General features: G+C 35.4%; 1 protein-coding gene across 12 annotated transcripts in view; it reads left to right on the forward strand.

Moving 5' to 3' along the window:
• KCNMA1 (potassium calcium-activated channel subfamily M alpha 1) overlaps positions 1 to 26,840 on the forward strand; it is a 439,539-nt gene that overhangs the window by 108,821 nt on the left and 303,878 nt on the right. For all 12 annotated transcript variants that reach the window (XM_082286462.1, XM_082286463.1, XM_082286461.1 and 9 more), the window contains one exon: positions 11,293 to 11,457. In XM_082286462.1, coding sequence (XP_082142588.1) covers positions 11,293 to 11,457 — 165 coding nt within the window. The remainder of the gene's footprint in view (positions 1 to 11,292; positions 11,458 to 26,840) is intronic.

The raw sequence follows: 26,840 nt of genomic DNA on the forward strand, positions 1-26,840 counted from the left end.
AAATTACACATCGTTTTTAGTTTATTGGGCACTTTACAAGTGGTAATAAATTGAAGTGTTTGAATTATGTGTGATGCATCCCGTGATACCTATGAGGACTTCGAAAGTGACCAGGAATAAAAACATCCTTGAATCCTTTTCTTAGAGTTGTACATCTGTAGACAAAATGGGATTCATGATACATATGACTTCTGCTTTTGTAACCTGCAGATCCCATTTTCCTTGTTACACTACTTTGTTAGGATAAAAGCCATACTTTTTAACTCAAAAAAGAGATCTTACAGCTTATGCCTTTCTCCCCTTCCTCCCCCCCAATTTCCATCAGCTGAATCTGAAATGCAGAGATAATATTTATTTCTCAAATACATCCCCTAGTTACATGTATTACTTCAATGTCTTGTTGCTGAATCAACTAGAATCAGATGTTTGGAAGATGTGAATTACTGATGTATGAATCATTACCTTTTTTTTTTTTTAAACTAAGGCTTAATTAAGCCCTTTCTTCTTTTAAGAAGTAGTTAAGGTGAAATTTTTAAAGTCATGTGATACTTGCATGGAATTGTCAATGACTCTCATTCACAGATAAATTATGGGGGGCACCTGCATCTTGAAAAGCTGTGTGAGGTAATTATGCACCACGGTAAATGGAGAAGATCTCTTAAGCTTCAAGCTGATGAGTAGGTTCAGTAAAACACGTCTTCTGAATTGTGTAAAGTGTGACAGCCTGCTTTGATGAACTGTTCAATCTTTATGCTGCTTTAAACTCTTTACCAAATAATTAATGTAACATTTGAAAGAAAAAATGGGAGTTCTAGGCTCTGTAATAACATTATCACATTATCACAAAATTGCAAGATATAAACAAAGGGCATTCAAGATTGAAATTTCCATAGTAGCCATAACTTTATTATATGTTATTGTCAACTTCTGCTCTCACGAAGATCGAGCAAATTAAAACTCAGTACTTTTTGATGATTTAACAATAGTTATACTTTAATTTCTTTTTCCTCTTATTTAATCTTACAAAAAAAGAGCTAGAAATTTAAATTGACCTATCCTCTCACCTCTGTTCATTACCTTTCCTGCTCAGGTGACAGTAACTGCCTGCTGTGCCATGCATAATTCAAAGGTGGAGTGAGTGTTTAGAGGTAACATATTTTTGTAACATATGCTGTATTTGCTGGTTTGATGAATTTTGAAACCAAAAACTGCAGACTCATGAGACAGAACAATGACTGCATTTAATCACCTCACTGGCCCTCTGCTACTAATGCAACTCTGCCAGGGCTGCTGCTGAGCATTCAGGCCTCTGAGGAACTTCAAAGAGTTGCTGTTCTCATTTAGAAAATGACCTATCAGAGTAGGAGCTTCACCTGCAAGTTTTGGTACAGGCAGATTCAGTCCTGCATTGAACAGGATGTGTTATGAGAGCCAAGAATGGACTCTATGTATCTTTATTTTACACTAGTCCATCTTCTGACTGCTTAAAAAGGCACTGTTCAATGTCACAGTCATGCATCAATTCCTAGCAGTTCATCTCTGCTACGTGCACAAGAACTGGGGTGATCTCTGTGCCGCTTTAAGTTATTCCTGTTTTTAAGGTGATGAAGTTAAGAGAGTCAGAGAATTCACTGAGCTTGTTCTAATTCTATATAGCATAACAATGGGGCTGCAATATGCAAATCAGGCAGAAATTTAGCAGTCCTCTCCTTATTCCCTTCGATTTGAGTCAGTATCTGTAAATTTGGAACAACTGCGAGTGTTTCCTTGCACCATAAATGTATCAGGTGCTGTATTTGTAGTCTGCAAGCTTTGATACTGGGTAATTTGGATGCTGATATTTAGTGTCCAGGAGGTGAACCAAAGTAATATAAGTTGCCTACAAGAAATAAGAAGCTGCAAGAAGAAGAATTTCTTGTAGATTAAGAACTTTTGTCTGCCATTTATGCAAGGGAGTCATGAGATTCACATTACACAAAATTGTTTTCATAGTAGTGGGTAATAAATGAAGTTACATCTACTTGATTAAATAAATAGCACTTACATATTTCTTATAGTGTGATGTAACTGGGCTTTTAGAGGGAAATGCTGAGTCTAATGAAATTATTTTATAGTAATCATTAAAACAGTTAGTTGGCAAGTAAATCTGCATTTGCGATATTTTGAGAAGTACAGCTGTATGTCTTTGCTCCAGATTCCTGCACATTTGTGTGCTCTCTGACTCCCCCCTGCACCAAGTTCTTGCAGGTTGAAAGCTGCATGGCACTCTGTAATCTCTGAGTGAGAAGTGTTGTGTGCTAGTAAATAGTTTTAATTACTTATTGGCTGACCTGCTGCTCTTCAAATATTTATGTGCTGCATACTGGAACTTATTTTCCTGCTTCAGGATAGGCTGAGATATGGCTTTATATCCTACAGAGAGCTGCCTTTAATTCATTGTGCTTTCCTTTATGATTTTAATACAATAATAACAAATGTTATATACTACCCTTGAATCAAAAGAGTCTTAGAGATTACTCTTTTATTGAATTTGGCAGATGATAGAATGCTTCTCTGGTGTTCTTCAAATCATTATTGTGTGTTATGTGTGTTATGATATTACCAGCCTGTTATATTTGCGAGTCTGTTATTTTTGGTCCCACTGCCTTTCTCCTTCAACTTTTATGCTGTTATCTTTAAATACTTCTGAAAAATCATGAATCTGTTTATAAAAATGTATGTGCAAATAAATTCTATTTGAGGTTCAGCATTGAAGATGGCCAATATTCCTATAAAATACTGATAATTTGCTATTTTGCATATAAAGAAAACACAAGTGTTTAGGTCCATCCTTTCCACGTTAAAAATATTTGATTTGAGTCAATTGAAGTTCTCAAATTCCTGTCAGCAAATTTTTGTGGTGAAAACCTGTCCTTTTAGCTAAGGAAGTGAGCGGTTAATTCCTTTTATGTAAGGACCAAAATTCCTGTTTTGGAGTAGCTATAGTACCTTGTGCTTTGTCCTTTAAGCTGTGCACTGCATTTCCTAATCCATGGCTTCTTTGTGATTTTTGGGCAATAGAAATGTGATTTTGAGAATGAGTTGTAGTCATTCTGTATTTCACAGAAGAGGGGAAAAATTTCCTTCTGCAATTCAGTCTGGATCTCCTTCTCTTGGATACTGCTGCTTAACACATGCAAGAGAGTATTATGAAGTTAATGCAATGAATGAAAGCATCCTGTTTGCTAATGGGTACGAACCTCCCTTCTGTGGTTGAGCAGGGTGGAGAAAAGTACACAACTGAAAAGATGGTGTGAAGTTTAACTGCACTGACAAAGCAGTTTGATACTTATTTTGTAAGTGGTGTTTGAGTATATCTTTTGGTGAAAGAAACTTTCTACTTTTGTAACATTTCAATGGTGTATTTAATTGACTATTCCTGGCAATGAATAGTTATTTTATTCATTTTCTTACTGCAGGTTCTATCACATAATTATTTTGTAAAAGCTACCTTGCAATCTAGATCCTAAAGGTCATAAAAAATTTACTCATAATACTGCTCTTAAAATCAGAAAAAAAATATGTTATTTTTTTATTTTTCATCCTTTCATGGTAGTAAAAAAAAAGTGCCAAGAGGTAATGACTGAAAAACTTGGAACTGTGTATTACTTAATGTTAACAACAACAACAAAATTACAAGCAATCAACTAGAGTACTTCCTGTAATCAGGATAAGTAAGTTAGGTAACTTCCCCACTGTTTCTTACTTTTTTTCTCATTTTTAAGACTGGTTTCTTGCAATTGTGAAGCACTTTGAGACCTTTGGATAAATATTTAAAATGTTTTTACATCTGTGAAAGATACTTCTTATTCAATAGTATATAGGTAATTTGGCAGTTTTCATTTCATGACAACATCTCTATCAGTTTTATTTTCAATTGTATGCTTACTTTGATTTGCCTTCTGGAAGGTGGGAGGAAACAAGATAGGAGGATAACAGAAAATGCATGCACTTTTCTGCCCTTCTCTGTGCTTTTTTGTTAAGGAACCCTTTTCTGTAACTTTCTATAAGTTTCAATAACTCAGTCCCATCTAAAATTGCTTCCTACATTTTTGCAAGTTTAGTTTCTATCATATTTAATCTACTCCAAAGGACTTTTAAAAATATATTTTGAAAGGATGACCTCAGTGTAAGGCTTGAACCGCAGAAAATACAGTTAAAGACAAATGTCTTACATGGTAATTGTCTAATCTACTTAATGTACGTATTTCTATGGTGTGTAGGGACCAAAGAATAATGAAATGTGTCCTTCCATTTAAGTGTAGTGTCCCCATTAATAAAGTGAAATGCTTGTTTGCCCTTTTGTCTGCTACTTTATAATTGAAAGGGCCTTCAGAGAATATTTTAATGCAATAATAATTTGGTCTTAGAAGAAATTAATAAGAAATGCTCTGTTAACTATGAAAAAGGAAAATAAATTTATAGGCTAGGTATTAGTTTGACATTTTGTGAAATATTTTCAGTGAATGCTTTTAACCTGTGCATCACTGACTTGTCCTATCTTTCCTTATTTATATATTGCAGACAGTAAGTTCACTTGTTATGTAGTTTTATAACAAGTTCAGAGGTTATTTATTTCTATCAATGGGGTTTAATACACAATCTGAAGCAACAAAAGAAAACTTAGTCTTATTTTTATCAATAAATTTACGTGAAATTATTCACACAAACTGTTTAACTTACAGTAAAAGCTTACATAACTATGGATATAAACTCCTGCTAACTTGAACCAATAGTTCTTATAAAGCACCATTTGTTTATTTGAATGCGTCTAAGTTTGCAATGACTTTGTCATTTTTCATTTCCCTGTGTCATCTGGAGTTCTTAATTGCTTCTCTTTTACACATCTGTGTTAATATGTTTAATTGTCTTATATAACTACTGTAACAATCTTTACCAGTAGGTTTTTAGTGTGTCTTACTTTGTGATTTCACCTACATTATGCCTGCATTGTCTTTGTGTAATTACAAGACACTTAAAATCCTACATATATTTATTTTTATAAGGCTCCTATGCAGCAGAAACTACTGTTCCTCTTGTTTTATAGCTGCAGGGTGAAGACATGAAGAGATTAGACAATGTGGCTGAGGATTTTCAAAATTTGATGACAGAACAGGGACTTGCAGCATATCTCTCAATTCTTAGGCACTTGTATGGAAATCTGCCAGCCAGTTTTTCAGTTATTTGGAAATACTGTTTCACATCAATGGAAGTGTTACATTATAACACTGCCATTAATGTGTAGAAATTTTTAAACTTTGAAATGAATCTTTTTGTACTTTCTTCAGATTTCAGATAACGTAGGTGTCTGCTGTTTCATATTCTTAAGTGAGAACCATACCCAGGAACCCTTCATTTGACAGACTGTTGTACTATTTGTGGAATCACGGGTGGAACACTATATTTTACTAGTCTAGTTTCCCTCGTCTCTCAGGTCAAGGTTTTAGAATTAATTCCTCTACTGCAGGACTTCTTGTCAGTCAAAGCAATAATGTGAAAGGGAATTTTGTACAAGTAACCCATACCAGAAATATGAAGGGCACAGAACATAAAATCTGTGAGGATTGCTGGAGGTTTGCAAAAATGCAACAGAGAAGCTGGTGACTGGAGGGGGGGAGGGGGGAGGGAGGTTTCCTTGGTCAGCATAGAAAGAAAGTAAGGCTCTGGTTATAAGGACTGGCAAGGTGCTTCTCAAAAATTCCTTGGGAGCGCAGAAAACCAAGTATAACATCTTAGTCTTAAACTAATAAGAAAACTTTTGTATTCTATTTTTGACTTATTTTTCTTAATCTTACAAATTTGCAAACACCAAGTTATATAGCTTGTGAATATTTTATGAGAGCAAAATGTTGGGTTATCTCATCAGCCATGTTTTCCATACATCATTCTGGTTCTTTTATTTAGTGAAAGGAATAATGTTTGTCTGGGTATCAATAATTAATCCTTTGAAACAAGTCAAACCATAGCTACAGCACGATAACTGACGTCAACGTAACCTAATATTCAAAGAAATGCTGTGGATAGGCCAGTTTAGAAGGACCTCTTAGCTCACATTTAGTTAGTTTAGCTTTTGCTTTCTCTTTCCTACAAGACTGATTCTTGCAAGGGGTTTGTAAGTCTCCATAAAGCTGTTCATTTCTCACATTGCCATTTGTTTTGTTTATTAATATTCCAGTGAAGACCTCTGTTTCCTAAAGTGCCCTGGACCAGGTGAACAGCTGCAGGGTTTTTTTGTTTTGCTTGTTTTTAGCACTGGATGAACTGGTACTTAGTAACTATTAAGATGGAGACCGTGGATGGTAACCATATGTGACAGAAGGCATCTGCCATGGCAATATATTCAGTAGGTACCTGAAGTCTTAACATTCACGGTACATTGCCCAGCTTCTGAGAATGCAGCATCATATTACGGTTTTATATAAATTGAAGACCCCTATTTGGAGATTTCAGAGTGGAAAGTGAATGTATTGAAGGACATGGAATTAAATTATTGACAGAAGTCTAATAATTTTAAACAGTGTTTTAGACATTTGCCTAAGAGAAAGGAGAAATAATCTTGTATGCAAAATTATTCCTCTTCACATAGCACCTCATGGTGACTTTGGGGAAACAGGTGAATGAAAAGGAAAGGAAAATAAATATAGATTCCTAATTTATAAGAATGGCCATTATGAAAATGTTGTTGGTATGATATAAAACATTTCTTAAAATGCCAGGGTCTAGGAATGCAATGCTCTTAATTGAAGGGTAGTTAGTAGAGATAAAATTGCTAGTTGCTGGCATCATTATCTAAAGCAGCCCTTTCCTAACTGCTCCAAACCATATTTTTTTGTTGTATTACTACTGCATACTTTAAACTAGGAGCAGCTGCCATTCTGACAGACCCTTTCTCATCTCATGTTATCTAGGATGGAATTGAAAGGCCAACACTGTTTGCTTCGTTGGTGTTACTGTTTTTAAACATCTGCTTAAATTGAGCCATACTACTTTCTCTTAAGTGATGTGGGTATGACTCAATGCTGTGTATCTCATTACAGGTGATACTTAATGATTTTTGTGTGATATTCAACTAGTTACATGTTAGATACATGGGATTATTAAATCCTTTTCTTTGTTTCACCACACTTCAACCCAGTTCTTTTCCCTCACATTACCTGACTGTTTCCTATGTTTTTTAACATATTTTAGCAGGGTGCCAAGTTTTTTCAGTACCATACATCAGAGAGTTCTTTCCAGGTGGTCTTTACGGTGTCCTGTGTTTTTAGGTCTTTAAAAAAACCAGATTATTCTTAGATGGTGTTTTGAGGCTTCGTAATAACTTTCTGATTTTATTTTGTCTTATCCTGAGTTGAGTGAGGTGTCTGTGCAGTGGTTCTATGTTTGTACAGAAATTTAAGAGGTGAAATGAAGCAAGCAGGACTACATTTTGAAAACTGTTAACTGTTTTTGGGTAAATTTTGCTTTTTTGAATTCTTCTTCCTTAAAGTAACTGTGTTCAAGAATCCCAGAACTTAATGTAATCAAAATCAATATTTATTGCTGAAAATAGAAGACAAGCCATTGAAGTTTCTGGTCCAGGTCTGTGTCAAACCACTGGTAGAACACTGAGTACTGATTCCTGCACATGCCTTCTCATCATGCTCTCTTTCATTTTGTCATTAAGTTCAGGAAAAATATATTTCACAATATACTGCTTCTCACTTAATCTACCTGAATGTTTCTGTTATCAAGTAATTAAAATAATGAAAACTGGTAAGCAGAGTGGGTAAAGATCCCTTACTTGTAATACTGAACTTGTAAATAATTAAACAATTATTGTCACTGTCAGGTTATTATTTTAAACACCTTTTTCAGGTATTGGTGTTGGTTACTCAATGCTTTGAGATGAAGAAATATCAATGGAACAAGACTATGCATTTAATAACAGGACTAATTTTTGTGTTCAGTATATTAAAAAAAGCAGCTTTCAAACCTCCTCTAGTAATCTCTGCACAATTGCATAATGACTTGGGGATAAACTTTTCCTAATACTTAACTGCCAATTAAGTAAGATAAAAAGCTAGCCATGTAGATGAAAAATATAAAATATCCCAACTGAATACAAATATTACATAACAGCAACTAATCTGCATATTAATTACAGCTACAATAATGTCAAGAGCTAGGCTAATCGTGAGTGTTCCAAATCATACTTGGCAGGGGATGACTGTTTTACTTAAATTTTAATTAAGAAATAATATGGGTGGGAGATTTTAATAGATGTGAAATCAGTAGTATAAATACAGTAATACAGCCATTCAAATGTATTACAGACTTTAATACCTATAGCGAATCAAATACTGAATAGGTTTGTCATGTCTTACTGCTCTGTTCTATTGGCAACCAGGAGACAATACAGCAAAAGAACTATAGGTTGTAAAAACCTTTTCAAAATATAAAAGCTACCTTGCTTCTTCGATTAAGTAAATTGCCTACTATTTCATTGAGTGCTAGGAAATTTTAAATTATTTTTATATCTTATGAGCAATCACATTTAAAGACAAAAAGATTGGGTGGTAAGGAAGAAATTTGCACAATAAAAGAATTTTCTAACCTTAATACTTAAAAGTTCACTAACATAAAATGGACGTTTTCATTTGGCTCTTTTTTTTTAGTGATCTGTAGTTCTGTGACTTTCTGTAGCAAGGTCTATAGCTGTGAGTGTTTTTAGCAAGGTATGTATCCGTGCACTTTTAAACAGGGGTTGCTGGGTGGAAAGATCAAAAAATACTCTGGTCTCATCTTCATTCTGCCAGTGACTTCTCTAGTGTCTGAGTTAGGCACCTAATCACCACCTCAGTTTCTTATCTGAGAGGAAGAGATAATTACACCTCCTTTACTATGAAAACCACATTAATTCACTCAGTATAAACTTGTACAGAGTATGAAAGCTCACTGTGCAATGCAGAGGAGGATGATGGAGCAAAATCTGGTGTGTGAAGCTTACATTCTGAAAGACAAGCTCTAGCAGTTACAAAAGGCAGAGAAACTGGTGGGAAGAGAGAAAGAAATGGCATGTGTAGTGTTTTAAGCAGTCTGTAGCAGTCAGGACACTGTGGGGCTCCCTGTGGGCCAGGGGCCTGCCCAGCGCCCTGGCTGAGGTGGTGGGACAGGGCTCTGGTCTGGAGCCTTCTTGGGGCCAGCCTGGAACAGCAGCCTGTGGGTCTGGCAAGGGGAACTGGCTGTGAGCTCACCAAGGCTGGATGGGACAGGGCTGTGGGAGCCCTGGGTGGGGCTGGAATGGTGGTGTCCTGGGCCACAGAGGGCATTGGAGTCAGGGAAAACCCTGGGGACAGTGGCTATGACCAGTGAGGCTTTGGAGACGTGTCTAGGTTGCCTAAGCTTCAGTATTTTATCTTGTTACAAGATCTGGAGTATAAAGCCTAGTTTTCTCTTTCCTGGTTTATAACCGAAACCCTGATGGTGGTGGAGGCATTTCTTTGGGACTGATCTGCATGGCTTTGTGATGCTTTGGGTCACCAGTTGGCTCCAGCCAAGCGTTGCTCTGCTGGAAATGCCTCATGCTGTGCCGTACATCGCTGTCCTCTGCAATGATCTCATTTCTGTAGGTTGTGCTCTGCGTGTGTGCAGCACAGGATGTGTCTTTCAATGCCGAGTGCAAAACATCTGATTCACTATGTCCAAATTTGTCAGTGAATGAGGTCCAGTTATGCAAATACAGAGTAATTTTTATCTTCTGTTGTGTTATTTGCTTGGGAAGTGTACTGAATTACTGTTGTAACTCTGAATAATTTGTTATTATCAATATAGCAGCATCACACTGTGCTGTAATCGCTGTTAAGAACGTAGAGCTTGCTTTCTAGGAGGGAAACTCACAGAGGAAAAAAGTGATTAGCTAATTAAATTGCAGTGTTGAGATTCTCTATAAACAACTGTTGGTCTCCATATTATATTTTAGCATTGTTCTGCTGTTCTTTGCTGACAGATTCAGTGAAATTGCTTTATTAGTTAAGTGCTGCTCTCAGGGAGTGTCCAGCTGTCTTCTCAAGGCCATCTCACAGCTATGGACTTTGACCATCACAGGGTATTATTTCTACTGTATATACTGTATATAACCAGCATCAAGCATCTTTGCTTGTATAAAAGATATCCTAAAGGAGATTAATGGTTATTGATTTCCTGCTTAGTGGCCTACAGACAAGACACCTGTAAACAAGATCTTTCAAGCTGTTGGTCTGTGCAGAGTGCTTGGAGCACTAATGCAGATCTATGGGTGCAGTTCAAGTACTCAGTACTTGCTGCAGCACTGAATTTTGCTGCCTTTCCTATTCTTGTTTAGCATAACTTGTCAAGTAGTCAGGAAGTCATTAGTATTATGCTGTCACGAAAAGCATTTTCATGGCACAGTCTGATACTTTGCATGCGATATGATTTAAGCGCTGTAAAATCCATGCTGGCTTCTCCTGTCATTTCCCTTGATGTTTGTGCAGCACCCATGACTGTAGCACATAGCAGGCAGTTACAGAGCATGGCATCCTTGCTGCAGCATCCATGAGAGAGTGATATGAGTTCCAGTGCATGTGACTCATCAGTGAGCTCGGTGCAGCTGAGGCTCCTCTAATTTCTAGCTCTTCATTCTGTGAGAGCCACTTACTGACAGAATAATTCCTGTGATATATTAAACACTTTCATTGAAACACAGGTTCACTGATAGCATGGCATCTCCCTGAAGATTCTCTATGATGTATTTTGTTCCCCTCATACTTGATAATTGCTGTCTTGTTACATCCTCCTCAGTGAAGGTTTACTCTGATAATGAATTCTAGTGATAGTAAATTGAACATAAATTATGTTCACACCTAGTATGCATTATTTTCAACTGATACATCAAAAGGTCTTTCAGTGTACATCTGACAAATTCATTTCTATGTAACTCTGTAATTGCATACAGAGCTGTTGTCAATTATGTTGCTTGTAAGGAAGGAACATACAGCATATTTGGTGCCAAGTATATGTTTTGAAGATGTAACGTCAAGGAGAGTTTTATTCTATAGTTTGGTACCTTATAGAGCATTTCTATTTCTCTTATTTCTAAAGAGATACGGGCAAGTAGGTTCTTAATTTCATCTAGCAGAGATCCAGGACGACAGATTTTCTGGTTTTTATAACATTGCTATATACTCGTTCTACCTGTATACTGCCTTTCACTGTCAAATTGCTAAACATTAACTAACCCAAATACTTACTTTGCAGGAGGCCCAGAAGATCAATGGTGGTGGAGATGCACAGGCAGATGGAGCCTGCAAACCAACAGATGAAAAAGAGGAGAATGTGGCAGCAGAAGTGGGATGGATGACGTCTGTGAAGGATTGGGCAGGAGTCATGATATCTGCCCAGACATTAACTGGCAGAGTACTTGTAAGTTTTCTATGATTTTCTATGTTTTTATTTTGCAGAACATTTTTAAGAAGCACTGTGTCCCAGCTTTAGTGGAGGATTTTTGATTGGTTTGTTGCATCAGCACTGAGTTAATCCCAATTTTCTCTTTTAGAAATAAAATAGCAGACTAATTCCCACTGCAAGAGAGGCAGAGACAGCAAGTAAGAAAAACTGACTTCCAGACCACTCCCCAGCCTGTTTCAGTACTCTGGCCCTATGATTTTGAACTATGCTGCAAACAGCGAGTTTATTAATTTCATCTTAGGTGTTAAAACTATAGACCTCTATTTTATCTGAAAGGAAAATTATGCTTGGAAAAATGGAAGCAAACTTGAAAAATAAGCCCAATGTTGCAAATGTAGAGAGTGGTCAGAACTGTAAAGCCAAGACAAGATTGAATTGGGTGTACACAACAAGATTTGTGATCTTTTCAATAGACTAGTAATGATTTTATATTCTCTTCATATTTTTATTAGGTTTGTTATCCTTCAAACATGTGAACAGCTATGTATCAAATGGGAGACAGGTATTATTAATACGTGGTTTATAGTGAAAAAAATTTGTAGTTTTTCACTTTATTTAAACATCACTGCTTTAGAGCCTTGTCATGTATTAAAATGCAAGGGTTTTCTGTGGAGTTCACTGCAGTAGAAAGAGTCTCCTTTGTCATTTTGATTAGTTTTCTTTTTAGAATGCCCATACTTATAAAATAGAAGCTAAAGTGATTTAAATTCCATTTAAAACTTCAGATAATCCCAGTGAAACTTTGTAACTAGTTTGGGTTAAACTGAAAAAGGTTTTGGGTCTTTGTTTATTTTGGTTAAGAGGTATTTTACAGTAAGTCAATTTTGGATTATAGAGTAATTATTTGGATAGGGGAAGGGAATGAAGGAAGAGAGGGGAGATTGCACTTCTCAATCAAGTATCTTACAGGAAAAAGTTGGGGTGAATTTATTGCCACTCTATTGTTTGATTCTGCGAGCATATTATTTTGATCATTTTTCCTAGAAATACCTTCTTCACTTTTTTTTATGTTAGTTGCTGACTTTTATCAATAGCTGGAAAGTTCCCTTGCTGCTTTTAGCATTATGTGTTTTCTATGTGCAGCTGCAATACTGACAGTGTTTTAGTGACTGTCTTTTAAAAAACGGTGTTTTGTGTGTTTTCTGCCATCTTCAGCATTAAAACCCCCAAAGTCATGCTTCTAGTTCCAATTTAAGTATCAAGGCTAGAAATCCCCCAAACCCAGAGTCCTCTGCTCCCACCTATGCTGTCAGAAATTGCCCTGCGTTGATTTTACCGGGCTATATGTGAACACAGATAGAAAGCAACAATTGGGACCAAAATGTAATATACATAACATAAAATATATTTGACTTCAATATACTGGGAGAACTTACTCAACACTGTTTGATGACTTCATTTATTTCTTTGGGGTATTTTATTTGTACTTAGAGTTTACCATTGCATTTTAAAAGGGACCAGCTGGCCAATGTCATTGGGTTAGGTTATTTCTGAGAATATATTTATAGTCTTGTCAAGATATAGCAGCACATATTGTGCACATCTGGGTTTATCAATATGACTGGCGATTTGAGAAATAAGTAACAGTGCATGGAACCTCTTAGTTAATTTTGGTCAGTTTAGAAAACAAGGTGCATTTATTTTAATATAGCACTCATCAAATTCAGTATTTGAATTGACAGGATATAATTTATGGAGGACCATTTCCAGAATGGACCATTTGGCTGTTCATTTAAATTTTACTTTCTGAGAATATTTGATAAAGGTTAACTGCTTCAATGAACATTTGTGCTAGGGGGTAATATTGACATTATTTTTGAGATATAGGATGTAGTAGAATCAAATTAATATTTATCTTGAAGTGTATTTTTTGAAAATATAGGACTTACTCATGGATTCCGACTAATTTAATACAGCCTGTTCCTATATTTCTGAATTGAAGTGCAATTTTTTTTTCCCCTGAAGAAGAAAGAACTGGTGGTTTCAAATTTATGAAATCAAAATTCTACGAGATATCTGACTTAAGAAATTATAGTACACTTTTACCCTGTGAGAGTTTAAATTAAAATCAATCTTATATATCCAGTGTTTACAAAAAATGCTTAAAAAGCAGTCCAATGAAAATGGACTTTGGAAAAGAGTTACAATTGAACTTCAGTTCAGCGTGAGCACCTGAAGGCTGTTGTGGAACTGCTGCCGGGGTTTATTTGGCAAGTGAAGGAGACAAGTTAGCACAGTGTGAAACACACATCAGTGTGAAGTAGAAGCTTATTTGTGTTTTCTGTGCATGGAAAAAGCTCCCATTGTTATTTTTACCTGGAAAGTCATTTTCTTCACAATAAATCTTAGTGGACTGTCAAGTGCTATTTGTGAAATCTAAAAGGGCTACGTTTTGGAACTTTCTCTGCTGGAGTCTATCACCATATCTTTGCCATGTCTGATCTAGCTTTTGTTTCTTCCGTAGTAACCTTATAAAACAGCTTTCTAATTTATCATATCAGTTTGTCCAGGTGCTTTGTGAATATTGAAACAAATATTTAAATAGCAAGTGCTCCTATAACTACCTCTTTAATATTTAAATGTTATGGCTACTCACAGGTGAAGAAAATAAAGGCCAACACAACATACATGTTTAAAGGTTATAGCTTCATAGTGTAGTACAAAATTGGACATTTACATTGACATTGGACCATTTGTACAATTCTCTAGTGAAATCAAACGTTTCTATTTGTATAACAGATGCAGACTTGAAGGCCTTAGGCAACATTGTAGCCACAGAACTAGTTGAAAACTTTTTTTTAGTCAGAAGATACTTTTTTTGCAAAATAATTTACAAAATCATGTGTTTTGGTGCATCTGCTGGAAAGTAAGGGGTGTTACTTGTTTTTCATGGTTTGGGTCATTGGAGACAATTAGTGAAATGATTTAATCCATTCAGAGACAAGCACTGAAGTCTTCAATAGAGACGATTCCCCTCCACATTAGTTTTAAAAATGTTTAATTCATTGGTGGTTGAGAGGGAAGGAAGAGTTCTGTACCTGAAATGAAAGGTGAAAGAACCCAACCATATTTGTAATCTCCTCCTGCCCTGTTCAATTCATTGGAGGGAGAATTACATCTAAAGACTAAACAAACAGGGGAAATTAAAACCTTGTTTGTTGTTGTCGGGAGCATCATGCGAAACAAGAATTGGAGATGTTAAATAGTTAAACCATTGACTTTTCAAAGCATTTGGCCATCACTTGCTTTATCATTATGTCAGCTGAGTGTCTCCTAGCCTATAATTTTTGTCTATAAGAGATGTAAAAGTGGCATGTGCATGGAATTGTACTAATACTGCATTTGTTTCAGTAGTTTATGTGAATATAGTAAAGATGAAGTACTGAAATAGAAATAGACTTCTTACTGCTTTAGCAGCTAAATTCTATTTCTGACGTTTCAGAAGTGGTTTAGGCACAAAGAAATATTCACACTACCCAATTTCATCTGAAGGGCAGGCTTTGGAGGAAGAGATTTGTATAAGGTGATCTGGAATGTCCTTCAGTTAGAAACTGTTTTTGTTTTTTGAAGTAGTGCAGCTGTCTAGTCATGGTGCCTACAGCTGTGTGGTCAGAATATCCTTTTTTCCTCATACTTTAGGTTTGAACCTAACTTTCTTGGTGACAACCACCTTTGAAAATGTGATTTTTGCCCTTAAATAATGTAGATGTGAATTTGACATATGGTTTAAAAATGTGTCCATGTTAAATTGCATAAGCACATGATTTAAGAATACATAAATGAACCTGTGCAGTTCTGTTTGCATTTAATGTTGAATGGCATAAATATAAATAACAGTAAAACGTAACAGTTTACTTAAAATCTGTTCAGGGAAATACTGATTTACTTTAAAGTGCTATAAGATGCTGTAGATGATGAAGTATCAGATTCCTGAGGTGGGTTTCTCAGAGAAGAATCAGACACATTCATAATTAATCTCAAGATGTAGGAAATTAAACATATTTGTGAACTGATTTTGCTTTCTGAAATTATATAATTTGAGTAAGAAGAAAAATATTTCCTTAATTAGATGGAGTGTTTCATATACAGAAGAAAGTCATATGTATCTCGTTGAATTTGACACAGCTCAATCTATGGAAAGCTTTAGACCCTTGACTGGACTTCTGATGAACTGTTAAAAATGGTAGGGGGTCTCACTAGTCATTCAGGGGAAACCAGTGGATCTTTACTTATATAAGTATGTATAGTAAATTTTCCTGGGAAAAATATGTAGGTATTTTATATGCTTTTTGGTTTAGTTTGCTTGTGTGTTTTATTTTTTTCCAATATTTTTCACAACTACATTTGTTCTTGCTGCTTTTTATTTGCTTTTAAATTTTTTTCTCCTGAAGGAGAGGACTCAAACTCTTTTAACGTTGACAGGGAAAAGTACCCACAACCTCTTGTGATAAGTAATAGTTGTCTAGCAGCCAAAGTGAAATTTAACAGTACAGAAATTATGTGGGGTTTCTCCATGTTTCCAAATTCAGTGACTGTTGTCTCATTACTTTAATGAGAATAGGATAATTCGATATTTGACAGATAAGAAGTTGGAGAAGCAGGAGCATTTGGTATACATATACATTTTTTGACAGTGTTCTTGACAATATCAGCTATTTCACTAGATTTTCAAAGCAGGAAGAGAAACCTTGAGCAAACATGAGTATGAGTATCTCAGAATTCAAATATAAAGTTTAATAAGTTTTCTCAAGGATAAGCAAAGCTCTCATAAATTTACTTCTTTCCTTTTCTTTCAGTTTGAACCCTCTCATCCTGGAAATGTCTTGTTAACCAATCTTCTTGTGAAACTAACTTTTTTTTTTTTCTGAGCATGTAATATCCTGAGGATGCAGTTAACCTGAATAGGAGTTAATGTAGAATAAAATGTATTAATTGACTAGACAATAGAAATTGAATGTATTCTTCAGTGATTTAGTCTTTCATACTCATAATATTCCAAGCCTTTTAGAAGTCTAAATCTGACATTAGTTTTTCAGCAGAGAAGCACATGCATTCTTTGATAAAAGAATGTGTTTTGCAGTCTATTGGCTCTGATATTGCAGTTTTTCTTAGATAGTTAAGCAGAGTTTGGTGTGACCTATAGAATCTGCTAGTCAGGCAAAAATAAATAGTGCCATATTTTCACTTTAGCTGTGGTCTAGGTTTCTGAACTTAGAGGAGAAGGGGAAAGTCCTTCTCAGCTTCCAGATCTGACTGCACAGGCAGGAAGGCACAGGAAGTTCCATGCCTTGAGTGGTATGGGTGGTTGGGTGGTGTGGTTTTGTTTGATTCCCTTTTCCTCATTCTGGTCAACAAGGAAGAGAAGTGGCATAAGGATGGAAGGGCAGAGTCTTCCTGCGTAAGGGCATTTGTATAAAGACAGTGCCCAAACTGCTGAGAATGTATCTTGCAGTGTGTCAGTGTAGCTCCACAGATCTGATCCTTGCAGGTGTACATAGGTTAGGAACTGCTTGTCAAGGTTTGGTACTTACCTACCTCCTGTTCCTAGGAAATAGTTTAGATTCTGCTCTTCTCTATTGAGAAATGAACTGTATTTAGTTATTTTTAATCTTTCACAGGCCTTGGTGGCACATAAATGAATCCAAGAGATGAGTTCAAGATTGCCTTAGTCTGTGACAATGATGTGGGCTATTTCCAGGGTTTCCATAGGAATAGGAACAATGTTCTCCATTTAAGTTCATGAGATAACGATAATGGAATAGAGTAGGAAGTGTTGAGTAAGTCTTGTTCGTTTCTATGGTAACTGTAGCTAGTTTTAAGTTCCAGTTATGCATTTTCTGAATATTTATTTATTATTGACAGTAGCCAGGGTTGTTTTTTTTTTTTTTTTTTTGCAGGCTTTTTTGCTTTGGATCAAAGGGTGGGCTTCTGCCCGCAGTCTTGTGGGAAAGTTCTTCTATTGCACATACGTTTTTAAAACAAAATTATTATATTTTGCATGTAAGTACTACATGTAGATGTAGCATTTGTGATTGTCACTGCACCTACTATTTTTGGGAAACTGTTATAATTTCAGTGGATCTTAAAGAAATAATGTACTGATAAAACTAAATAAAAATGAGAGCATGCTAACTTCCCCATATGAGATGAAGGTGACCAAGAAGACAATTTTTTTATCAGCTATGACACTTTAATATGGGAATAAAGGCAGATGATTTAAGTTCTTTCACTACCAGCTTGCTTTTAGTACTTTTTTTACTTAGGATATTTTGGACAATGCTCTTAGGGACATGGTGGTTCTTGGGGTGTCCTGTGCAGGGCCAGGAGTTGGACACAATGATCCTGATCCAGCCCTTCAAATTCAGCATATGCTGTGATTAATATATGCTAATCTTAAACTTTCTTTTCTGTAACGTTGTTCATGAATTATATGGCTAATCAAACATAAACAGTATTTTTTTCTACTCAATTTTACCAGTTTTAAGTACTGGTATGTGAAGAATGGGTTAGGTTAGCATAAGGTACATATAAATGGTAAAATCAAATCAAGAAAAGAATAAACAGTACATATAAAGAAATGACAAATATACTCAGAACTGGACTTGAAACATTGCATTTGAATTCTTAGCTTAGAAGGTAGAGAAATAGAAAATTAGTGTATACATCACATCTGCAATTTATCTTAATTAAAATTCCTAATTGTGATAAGCCTTCTCTTTGTAAGCCACATCTCACTGTAGCCTAGTCTACCGTATTTTTAGTCAGTTTATAGCTGCTGCTATGGAAGTTACCCACTGTAAAGTTGTCTTCAACTTTGGGCTGTGCTGCAGTGACTTCTGTGACCTCTAGATAGAGGACCATGCTTGCAGAAACCATTCTAACAGTATTTAAAAGCATGAGGCTTTTTCTACAGTGGTAATAAATACCTTCTGCTAATATTTTTTGCGACTACCACTTCCTTTCTTGTCTAAATTAAGGTGTCTGTGGCATTCTGTCATTAAAATGAAGAAAAGCAAGCACATGTTAAAATAATGTATCAGGTTTTGAATGGTGTGATTATCTGGAGAAAGTCAAGAACATGGTTGCTATTCAGATGGCAAAGCTTGTTTAGGTAAACTTCTGTTATAGAAGTCTTCTTTGTTGAGAAATTGTTGTACGACTTTATCACTCTTAATAACCTGTATCACTGTGTATGTATATCAGACATAAGTAAGGAAAAGTCTTAGCTACTTCTTTCTTGCATACATCTAGAATGGAAGTGTGTAAATACAAAACTGTTCCTTCTGATAACTCTGTGTTGATCCTCATGGTAAGAATGTGAAATTTACCTTCCACCTATGGGCCAGTGACAATAGTTAGGTATTGAACAAAAGATACGAGCACAACTTTGCATATGTACAAAGCTCACTAGAGGAGACAGATGGCTTCCCCTAAGGCATTTGTGCAGTTCCCATGTGAAGGGCTGCTCTGATGATGCAGTTGGTAATACTGGGGTTTTTATGGTTTTCTTTTTTCTCTTTGCGTTTAGTGTATTTGAAAAAATTGTGCTTGTAATCAAAACACTGATGTGATAATGAATATTTTTGAAGATAGTTCTGCGTATGTTTTTGTACAGCTCTGCCATCGATGATTTGTTCTGAGGTGTGGGGTAAATGGAACAAATTACTAAGCTTGCAGTAAAACGAAAAATCTTCATTTTGGTTTTCAGCAGAATTTTCACACAGAATATTGCCTATCAAAATCAATTTCTTTTCCCTTCTTAAATATTTTTTTTCTTTTTTAAACTATTAGGTATTTACTTGGATATTCGCAGGTTTCTTGAGGAGTGTTCTCAGCATATTCCTCCTGGCTTCAGTAGTTTTATGTGGCTCCTTAAATGTGCATTGCTTTGGCACAGGAGATTCCTCTCTGCTTTAATTAATGCTTTGTTTCAGCTTCAAATGCTGCAGCAGAGACAACTTCAAAGCTTACTACTAAAGCTGCTGAAAGTCCCACTTTCCCTGTGAAGTCTGATGTCTGTATTGGTAAGATTTGGAAGGCTTGGTTTAATCTGAAGTAGTAGTAAACACTACACTTGTCTTTCTGAAAAGGGAGAAGGTAACCTAATGGTAGAAACTAGGATGGAGAAGTTTTCAATTAGAACTAAAAATCAGGGACTATTAACTGCCTGTTCATGTGTTTCTTCTAGAAGCTGGAAGCTCTCAGGACCTTCCATAAGTGCACAGCAAAATGCCATGAGTTTAAGGGAGAAACTTCCTTGTCTGCTCAAATGATCCTGCTTCTCCTTCCTAGTGAGAGTCTTCATCCTGCAGACGCTTTACTTCATCTTGGGATAAAGCTAAGAGAAATACTTTGAGTGGGGAAGGCGAGAGAAAAAGGGAAAGAGACAGGACTCTTCAGAAGTTTGAAACAGCTCTGGTGGCTCTTTCAGTCTAGTGAAGACTGGTTCTATTCATCATAGCTATCTAGGATAGGTGGGTGAAAAGGCGATTTCTGCAGTGTGATTCCATGCCTTCTGATGAGCTATGGAAACACTAACTGTGACTGTGAATAGGGGGTCACAAAACTGACTTAACTGAGGCAGGGTAAATATAGAATGGGAAGGGAAAGATAATCTGATTCTTCCTCTATTTCTGGTCCAAACTTAAGAAAAAATTATTTCAAACACAGTGTACTTGTTAGTGCTTAGAATGGGGATACCACTTGGGAACTAAAAGTGAAATGTGGAATCTGATCCTGCTTTGTGTAGACTGCATGCAAACTAAGCCATCCAGTTCTGTCAGATGCCCACGGTCCCCTCATTGAAAAACATGTAACTCCTACATACTGTTAAAAACATCAGTTTGTGCCTGTCAGGGTAAAATCTCGCAAAAATTACTTCAGTAGAGATGAGTAGATTTTAGTGAGCCATCTGATTGTTGTGATACACAAAATGGGATACTGTCATGAGCCTGCTGCAGAATACTAAGCTCTTGGTTATTGTCAGCCGTTATATTTAATCCGATAACATGTATTCTGAAGGTGCTGAATGTCCCTGGAGAAAGTACAGCTATTTATCTTGGTAACAATTATGAGTATATTGTCAGCAGTTTAGTGATAATGTAAAATGTTTGCAACATCCCTGTGACCTGTTTAATTTTAAATTTTTTTCCTTCTTTTTTTAATCTGTTCCTTATGAAAAGAAAGTCAGTATTTGGCTGCCTTGTTTTGGATTTTTAAATCTAGCCAACCCAAGTGCTGTGGGGTTGAATTTAAACTTAGAGAATTTTGAATTAGAAGAATCCACAGAGTGTGGCATGTGGCAGTTGGCATTTGATCTGTGTGTGCTGTGAGTGTCATTAGGCTGTCCGGACAGTGTTCCATGCTGCCATTTCTTTTCCATGCTAGAGTTTAGCACCCATGCATCTGTAAGCAGAACCTGGACCAGTCAATTCTGTTGTTTTAGCTAAATTGGAGAATTTTACATTCTGCTCTAAGAAATTCAGCAGGATATTTCTTGAATATTACAGTAGCTTGCTCAGATTTATTTTTTTCAAGGCTGCAGGTTTGTTTTTTTTTGTTCTCAACCATGGCCAGGGAAAATTTTGTCATTGGTGCTTATGTCTGATTTGTTTCAATGAATGTGATCAAGCTGCACATTCATTGAAAGACAAGATTTTAAAGCCCTTTTCTGCTTTACTTAAGAGGATTTTAAAAGAATATCAAAAATAATGAAGTAGATGTGATTCAGGAGTTTTTTCCTTACTACAAAACAGCAACATAAATCAGCATGTAGAACATGAAAGGCTTGCATATCATGCTAACAGAAAGATACTGGAGAAACCTGTAGGTATTTTTATATCAAAGTGTAAAAAAATGTTGCAGTAGTTTCCCTACAGATTACATTTTCAGATTTGCTTTGTTTTCTCTCGGTTAATATTACAAAGTTATTTTGATAAGTTGATGGTTTTCAGTTTGCTGTTGTCGAAGGCCATGAAAAGTAACTAAGAAAATCAGGTCAACAGATGATAGGTTTACTGTTGCTGTTTGGTATTTGTTCCAGACTGGAAAAGGTTGTCAGCCACTGACTTAAAGCTTTTGGAGGAGTTAGTTGGGCAGAAAATTCTTCTCTCTTTTAAGTATCAGCTAGAGGTCCATAACAGTAACTTTTAATTTCCTAAGCATTTTTTGTCACTCTTCAAAAATAATGGGAGCAGTGTGAATTCACTAGCTGCAGCACGTGGCTGGAAGTTTGACATGTTTTCTGTTCTCAGGTATAACAGTACCTTGCATGAGTTTGAATATGTAACTGAACTTGGTATTCCTCCTTTCTTTCTGTGCAAGCTGTGATTCAAATTAATTTCCCGTGCTTGTAAAAAGCATTGAAAACAGCTTTTAAAAAGTAGTGAAACCAGAAATTTAATTATTTAGGGATTGTTTTTCTTCTTCTTTCCCACTACACGTTTTGTGGTCCAAAATACATTTCTGTCCTATATAGTTAAATCAATCTAGTATTATGAAATGCATATATCCTCTTTATATAAATTTTGTATACCTATACATGAATTATTTTTACTTCTATATTGTGTATTTGAAGATACTCATGTATAAAAATATTTTTTGCTATACAGGCTCTTTAGTGTTCTTGTTTTGCAATTCTGCTTTTTTTAAAACCTCTTTCGGGCCTGATAGGTGCAGACAGATAAACAATCTGAATTTTTCCTTGCCATTCAGTCCATTAGACTTATTATGTATTCTCTTTTGGAAAAAGCCCTGGGCATCAACACCAGTTGCTCATGGTCTCTTTATAGCTGATGGCTCTTGATATGAAAGACTAGTTTTTTAATGATGCAGTTCTATTGCATATCCAAACCCACTGTTTTATTTCTCCAAATGAAAAGCCTGCGTGTGTGAGATCTTTTATTTCCCTTAGAGAATGTATCTTGTAGTAAAAAAAAATTTAAACAAGTTAAATCTGGTTTTATAAAACTTAAATTGTATGACTAGTTGAGAATTAATCATGAGTTAATTCAGTGGTATGGAATTACATGAATAAGGATAAGATGAAGCTTGAAAACTTATAGTTTGCCACAAAGTAAGCATTAAATTGAGAGAGATTTGGGCCTTGTCTTACCTCCTGTAGCTAAGAATATTGATGTCAGATGCTTGCACTTGTAATGAAATCTCTACTTGTCATGTTGATTGTTCAAGGAATAGGAATATATGAAAAAGCTTGAAAAATCTTCATTTTTGTTACACTTCCATAATTAGCATGCTAATTGAAAACAGCTTTATTATCTGCTATTAGGTTTCATTTACAGGTACAGTGAGGAGTACGTAGGAATCCTCTTTCCCATTTTGTTTTAAATAAGTTTTAATATTGCAGCAACTTCTGACTTGGCATGAGTATTGGCATTTTAATATTATTTAGGTGTTTATATAGGAAGGTCCATTGTTTTTGTAAGTAATACAGAAAGCATAGAAGAAACAGTTTTAAGTTTTGTTTGGTGCATTTGGGTTGGTTTGTTTATTTTGGGTTTTGGTTTTTTTGTTATTAAGTGATCCTTTGCTTTAAATTAGGCATCACCATTTGATGTTGTTGGATTTAAATTTTAAGACTCCCAACCTCTTGTCAGCAAATAATGGCAGCATGAAGTTTATGGGGATTTAATATGTAGTTACCAGTAAAATACTCTGCAGGGAGAATTTTGCTAGGTATTTGCAAAGCCTTGAGTTTATGTGATGGAAACTCTGAAGGTTGGAACTAATGGTACCATATTTCTCTAGATTTTCACGTTACTCTTAATGAATATTTCAACCAGTTCACTTGATACTAAATTAAAATGTGCTGTTTTGTTGTTTTTGATGTGATAGCACCTCATGCAACTTGAATACTGTAAGATGAACTACTAATTATCTGCTGGTTCATCATACCATTTATTGTAAATGAGAGACAATGCTTTTTGTTATCAGTTCAGCAGGTTTATTCTTAAACATTGAAAATGCTTGGTCCTTCTCTAATCTTGACCATATTTTCTTTTTGTATTGAGTGTGTCAGACTGTACCAGATTTCAATGGTCATTTCAAGGATTCTACTTCAGATGAGAGATTGTTAGTTTGAAATGCACTATAATCTCTCATGCTTTACCCTTAAGTTGAAACAAACAATAAAAGGTGTATTTTGAGAAACTGTGCCTTGCTTTCATCTCTCAAGTTAAAAGAAACCAGTGCACCTTTGCTTCTTGCACTTTCAGAGAGCTGTGTACATGCCTGTTATTTCCTAATATAGTACATTTTCTGCAGTTTTTTCTTGTGGATGATACAAAGTCCTTTGATTTCTCTAACAGAGTATAGCATTATGTCCAAGAATTCTGGTTCAGGCATTAAAGGAAAATAGTTAGTACCTCCTGAACCTGTTTTCTGGTCTTTTATGCTGGATTAGTTTTGGCATGAGATATGTGAAAAGGTGGCTTAACATTACAAAAATGAATAACTGGCTGTAAAGAATTTAGCTTCACCTGGGAAACATTCATTAAATATGAATGCATATGATTCGTACTTCTACCTCTTGTACTAGTTGCAAAGTATTATTAACTATTTCTTTGGTCTGTGTTTGGATGTTTTCTACTTTTTAGACTAGAGGAAAGGTAAATTAGTTGAATTTTAAAGTCTCCATATAGAAAAAGTTGACAGGAGTATGTCTGCTGTGATAAGCAGTTAAGCTTTCAAGTTTTGTAAAAACAAAATACGTGTCTTTATTTGCTTGCAATGCCAAAAATGTCTAAAAACCATAAATTAGCTGACAGAAGTGTTGACAAGTGTGTTATTTGAGTTACCTTCCCCTGCTTACTGGTTTGGTTCAAAAATACGTGGTGTGATTCTTCTTGAAAATGCTAAAAAAGAGTTCAGAGGAAAATCTAAGGAAATGTAAGACTGAAAGCATATTGAAACTCAAAGTTAAATTAATTTCTAGCTTCTGGGTCACGTTTTGGTCCTGTACTTAACTATGTAATTTAATTGAAGTTAGCTCAGTCAATCCATATTTACACTGGTTTAACTGAGGACAGATATAGATGGCTATATTTGAGGATGAAAATAACGTATTTGGAAGAGCATGTTCCTGTCAGAGAGCCAAATGAAACTTTATCAGATCTGGGGACACCTGTCTTCCTACAAGAAATTTAAAGAGGATACACGTGCAGGCCTATTGGTAATGTAAATCTAATTATGGGTGTATTTTTCTTATAGGAAGATGAATAGGCTTTAGAATTAAAATGAAGCAGAAAAACTCACCTGCCACAATCCTCTAGGGAATTTCTAGGCTCAAGGTCAGATGCTGTTGAATAGAAATGAAATTCTGTCCAAACTCCGGTCAAGCCTTTCCCTTGGCAGGACCAGATATGAACATAAAATTGATACTTAGTGGTAGAGACAGTTACAGTTTGAGGAAAAATCTGACTGAAGCAGGTTCTTATATATTTGGGGACATTCTGGTTTTTATATGGTTCTCTATAGCACTTGCAGTTTTCTAGACAGTTTTTCAGTGTGGGGATACTGTGCTCTTGCTTGCAGTCTGACTCTGTGAGCTTCAAGGTAGAAAACTGATGCTGGAAATTTTAGTAAAAACTTTTAGACTTTTCAGTGAGGTCTTTTCTTATGTGTTTTACTAGAGAATTACATTTTCATTCCTAAGCCTGAATTGTTCCCACTATGGAAGCCTTGCCATTTTTTTCCTTGGTAAAATTCTATGAAATAAGTAGTGAACTGTTTCTTTTCCCATTTTTGTAGGAAGAAAATGTGAACCAGTAAGTTTCAGCAAAATTTAATTTCTGATACAGTTGTCTAATAGTGCACTTCCTGCTGAACGGAAGGTCTGTTAAATTTACACCCCTGCTCATACAGAAATCCATCCGTGTGATAGTTATTCCCAAGAACACAAGTATCTATACATTGTACTTCAGTAAGTATACTCTCAAAAGACAGCAAAGGAAACACAACCTCATGATTGTGTGTATCTTCTTCTGATTCCAGTGGGAGCAGGGATTAGCCGTAATATTCGGTTACTTAAACTGTATGCGTAGGTTTTAAGTGTATGGATTAGATCTGGTTAGTTGTTTTGTTAGCCTTTTGAAACAGTACTTGCTCATTTGCACTACAGTGAGGCAAAGATACCTGCTTTAAATGCAGAATTGGAGCCCTTGATTTTTTTTTTTTTACTTTTTTTAAGGACATTACTGCCGTGCTGATTTCCTTTAATGCACCGTAGATAAATCAATATTTGATAATAAATAAGCAAAGGTGAATTTTATTCTTGCAATTTAAATGAAAAAAAAAATTACTAGGTTTGTTGACAGATTCAGTGTTCTATGAGAACTGTTAAAAACAGCAAGTTGTGTGAAATCATGGCTACTTTCCTATTACTGTATGACATTATCTATTGGTCTATAGATAAGATTTTTCCAGAGAATGTTTTAATGCAGCCATGTAGACTTTCATGCTGCTGTCTAATAAAGCAAAGTCAAGGGAAATTATAATGCAAAGCTTAACGCTTGGGTTTTTTTTTTTTCCTTTCCTCAAAATATTTTGGTTTTTTTAATTGCACAGAGCAGTGTTTTTAATTTGACCATTGCAGCAATGATGTCTCATAGTATTTCACTGAATAGAGACAGCAGTTAGAAGTAAAACGACTTTATTGCATGGGAGGAATATTTCAGCTTAATTTATGGTAGTTGGAAAAGAAAAATGAAAATTACAGGGTTTTTTCTTGTCCTACTGTGCTAGAGCCCACCATATTTAGCCAGGTTAAGCCAGTCTTCTGGAAAAGGTGATACATTTTATAAGGAAAGCATTATACTAGTGTCAAAATTTTTCTTTAAAATCAATAGCTCTGGTAATGTTTTAATTAACATAGTAAATTGCAAAGCATTTCTTTAGAGAAGTACTTTGAAATAGTTATGTGAAAAGACTATCAATCCAATGTTAATATTATGAAATATCTTGACAACATAATGATTTCAATTAACTCTGGTTGGAAATTTAACTTGCATTCATGTAAAATGCCAAAGAAGAGAAGTTGCTTAACATAAATTCTGGCAGGTATGTAGCAATACTTATCTGAATTATGTGTATATAAGACATAACCTGGAAACTGCTTCTAGATCAAGCCAGCAAGCTTTGGCTTTTCCAAGTAATGTTTCATGTAGTTATATGCTACCATTTATGGAACACAGTAATCCACTATATTTTGTTCAGTTGGGTGATGAGCACAGGCCACTGAGCCTTCACTTGAGAATCACTGACTTTATAAATTTTTTTAGGTGGTGTTTTTTTTTTTTTTTTTTTTTTTTTAATTCTTTTCT

The sequence above is a fragment of the Coloeus monedula genome (assembly GCF_965178545.1).
Source record: "Coloeus monedula genome assembly, chromosome: 8".
NCBI classification, from domain to species: Eukaryota; Metazoa; Chordata; class Aves; order Passeriformes; family Corvidae; genus Coloeus; species Coloeus monedula.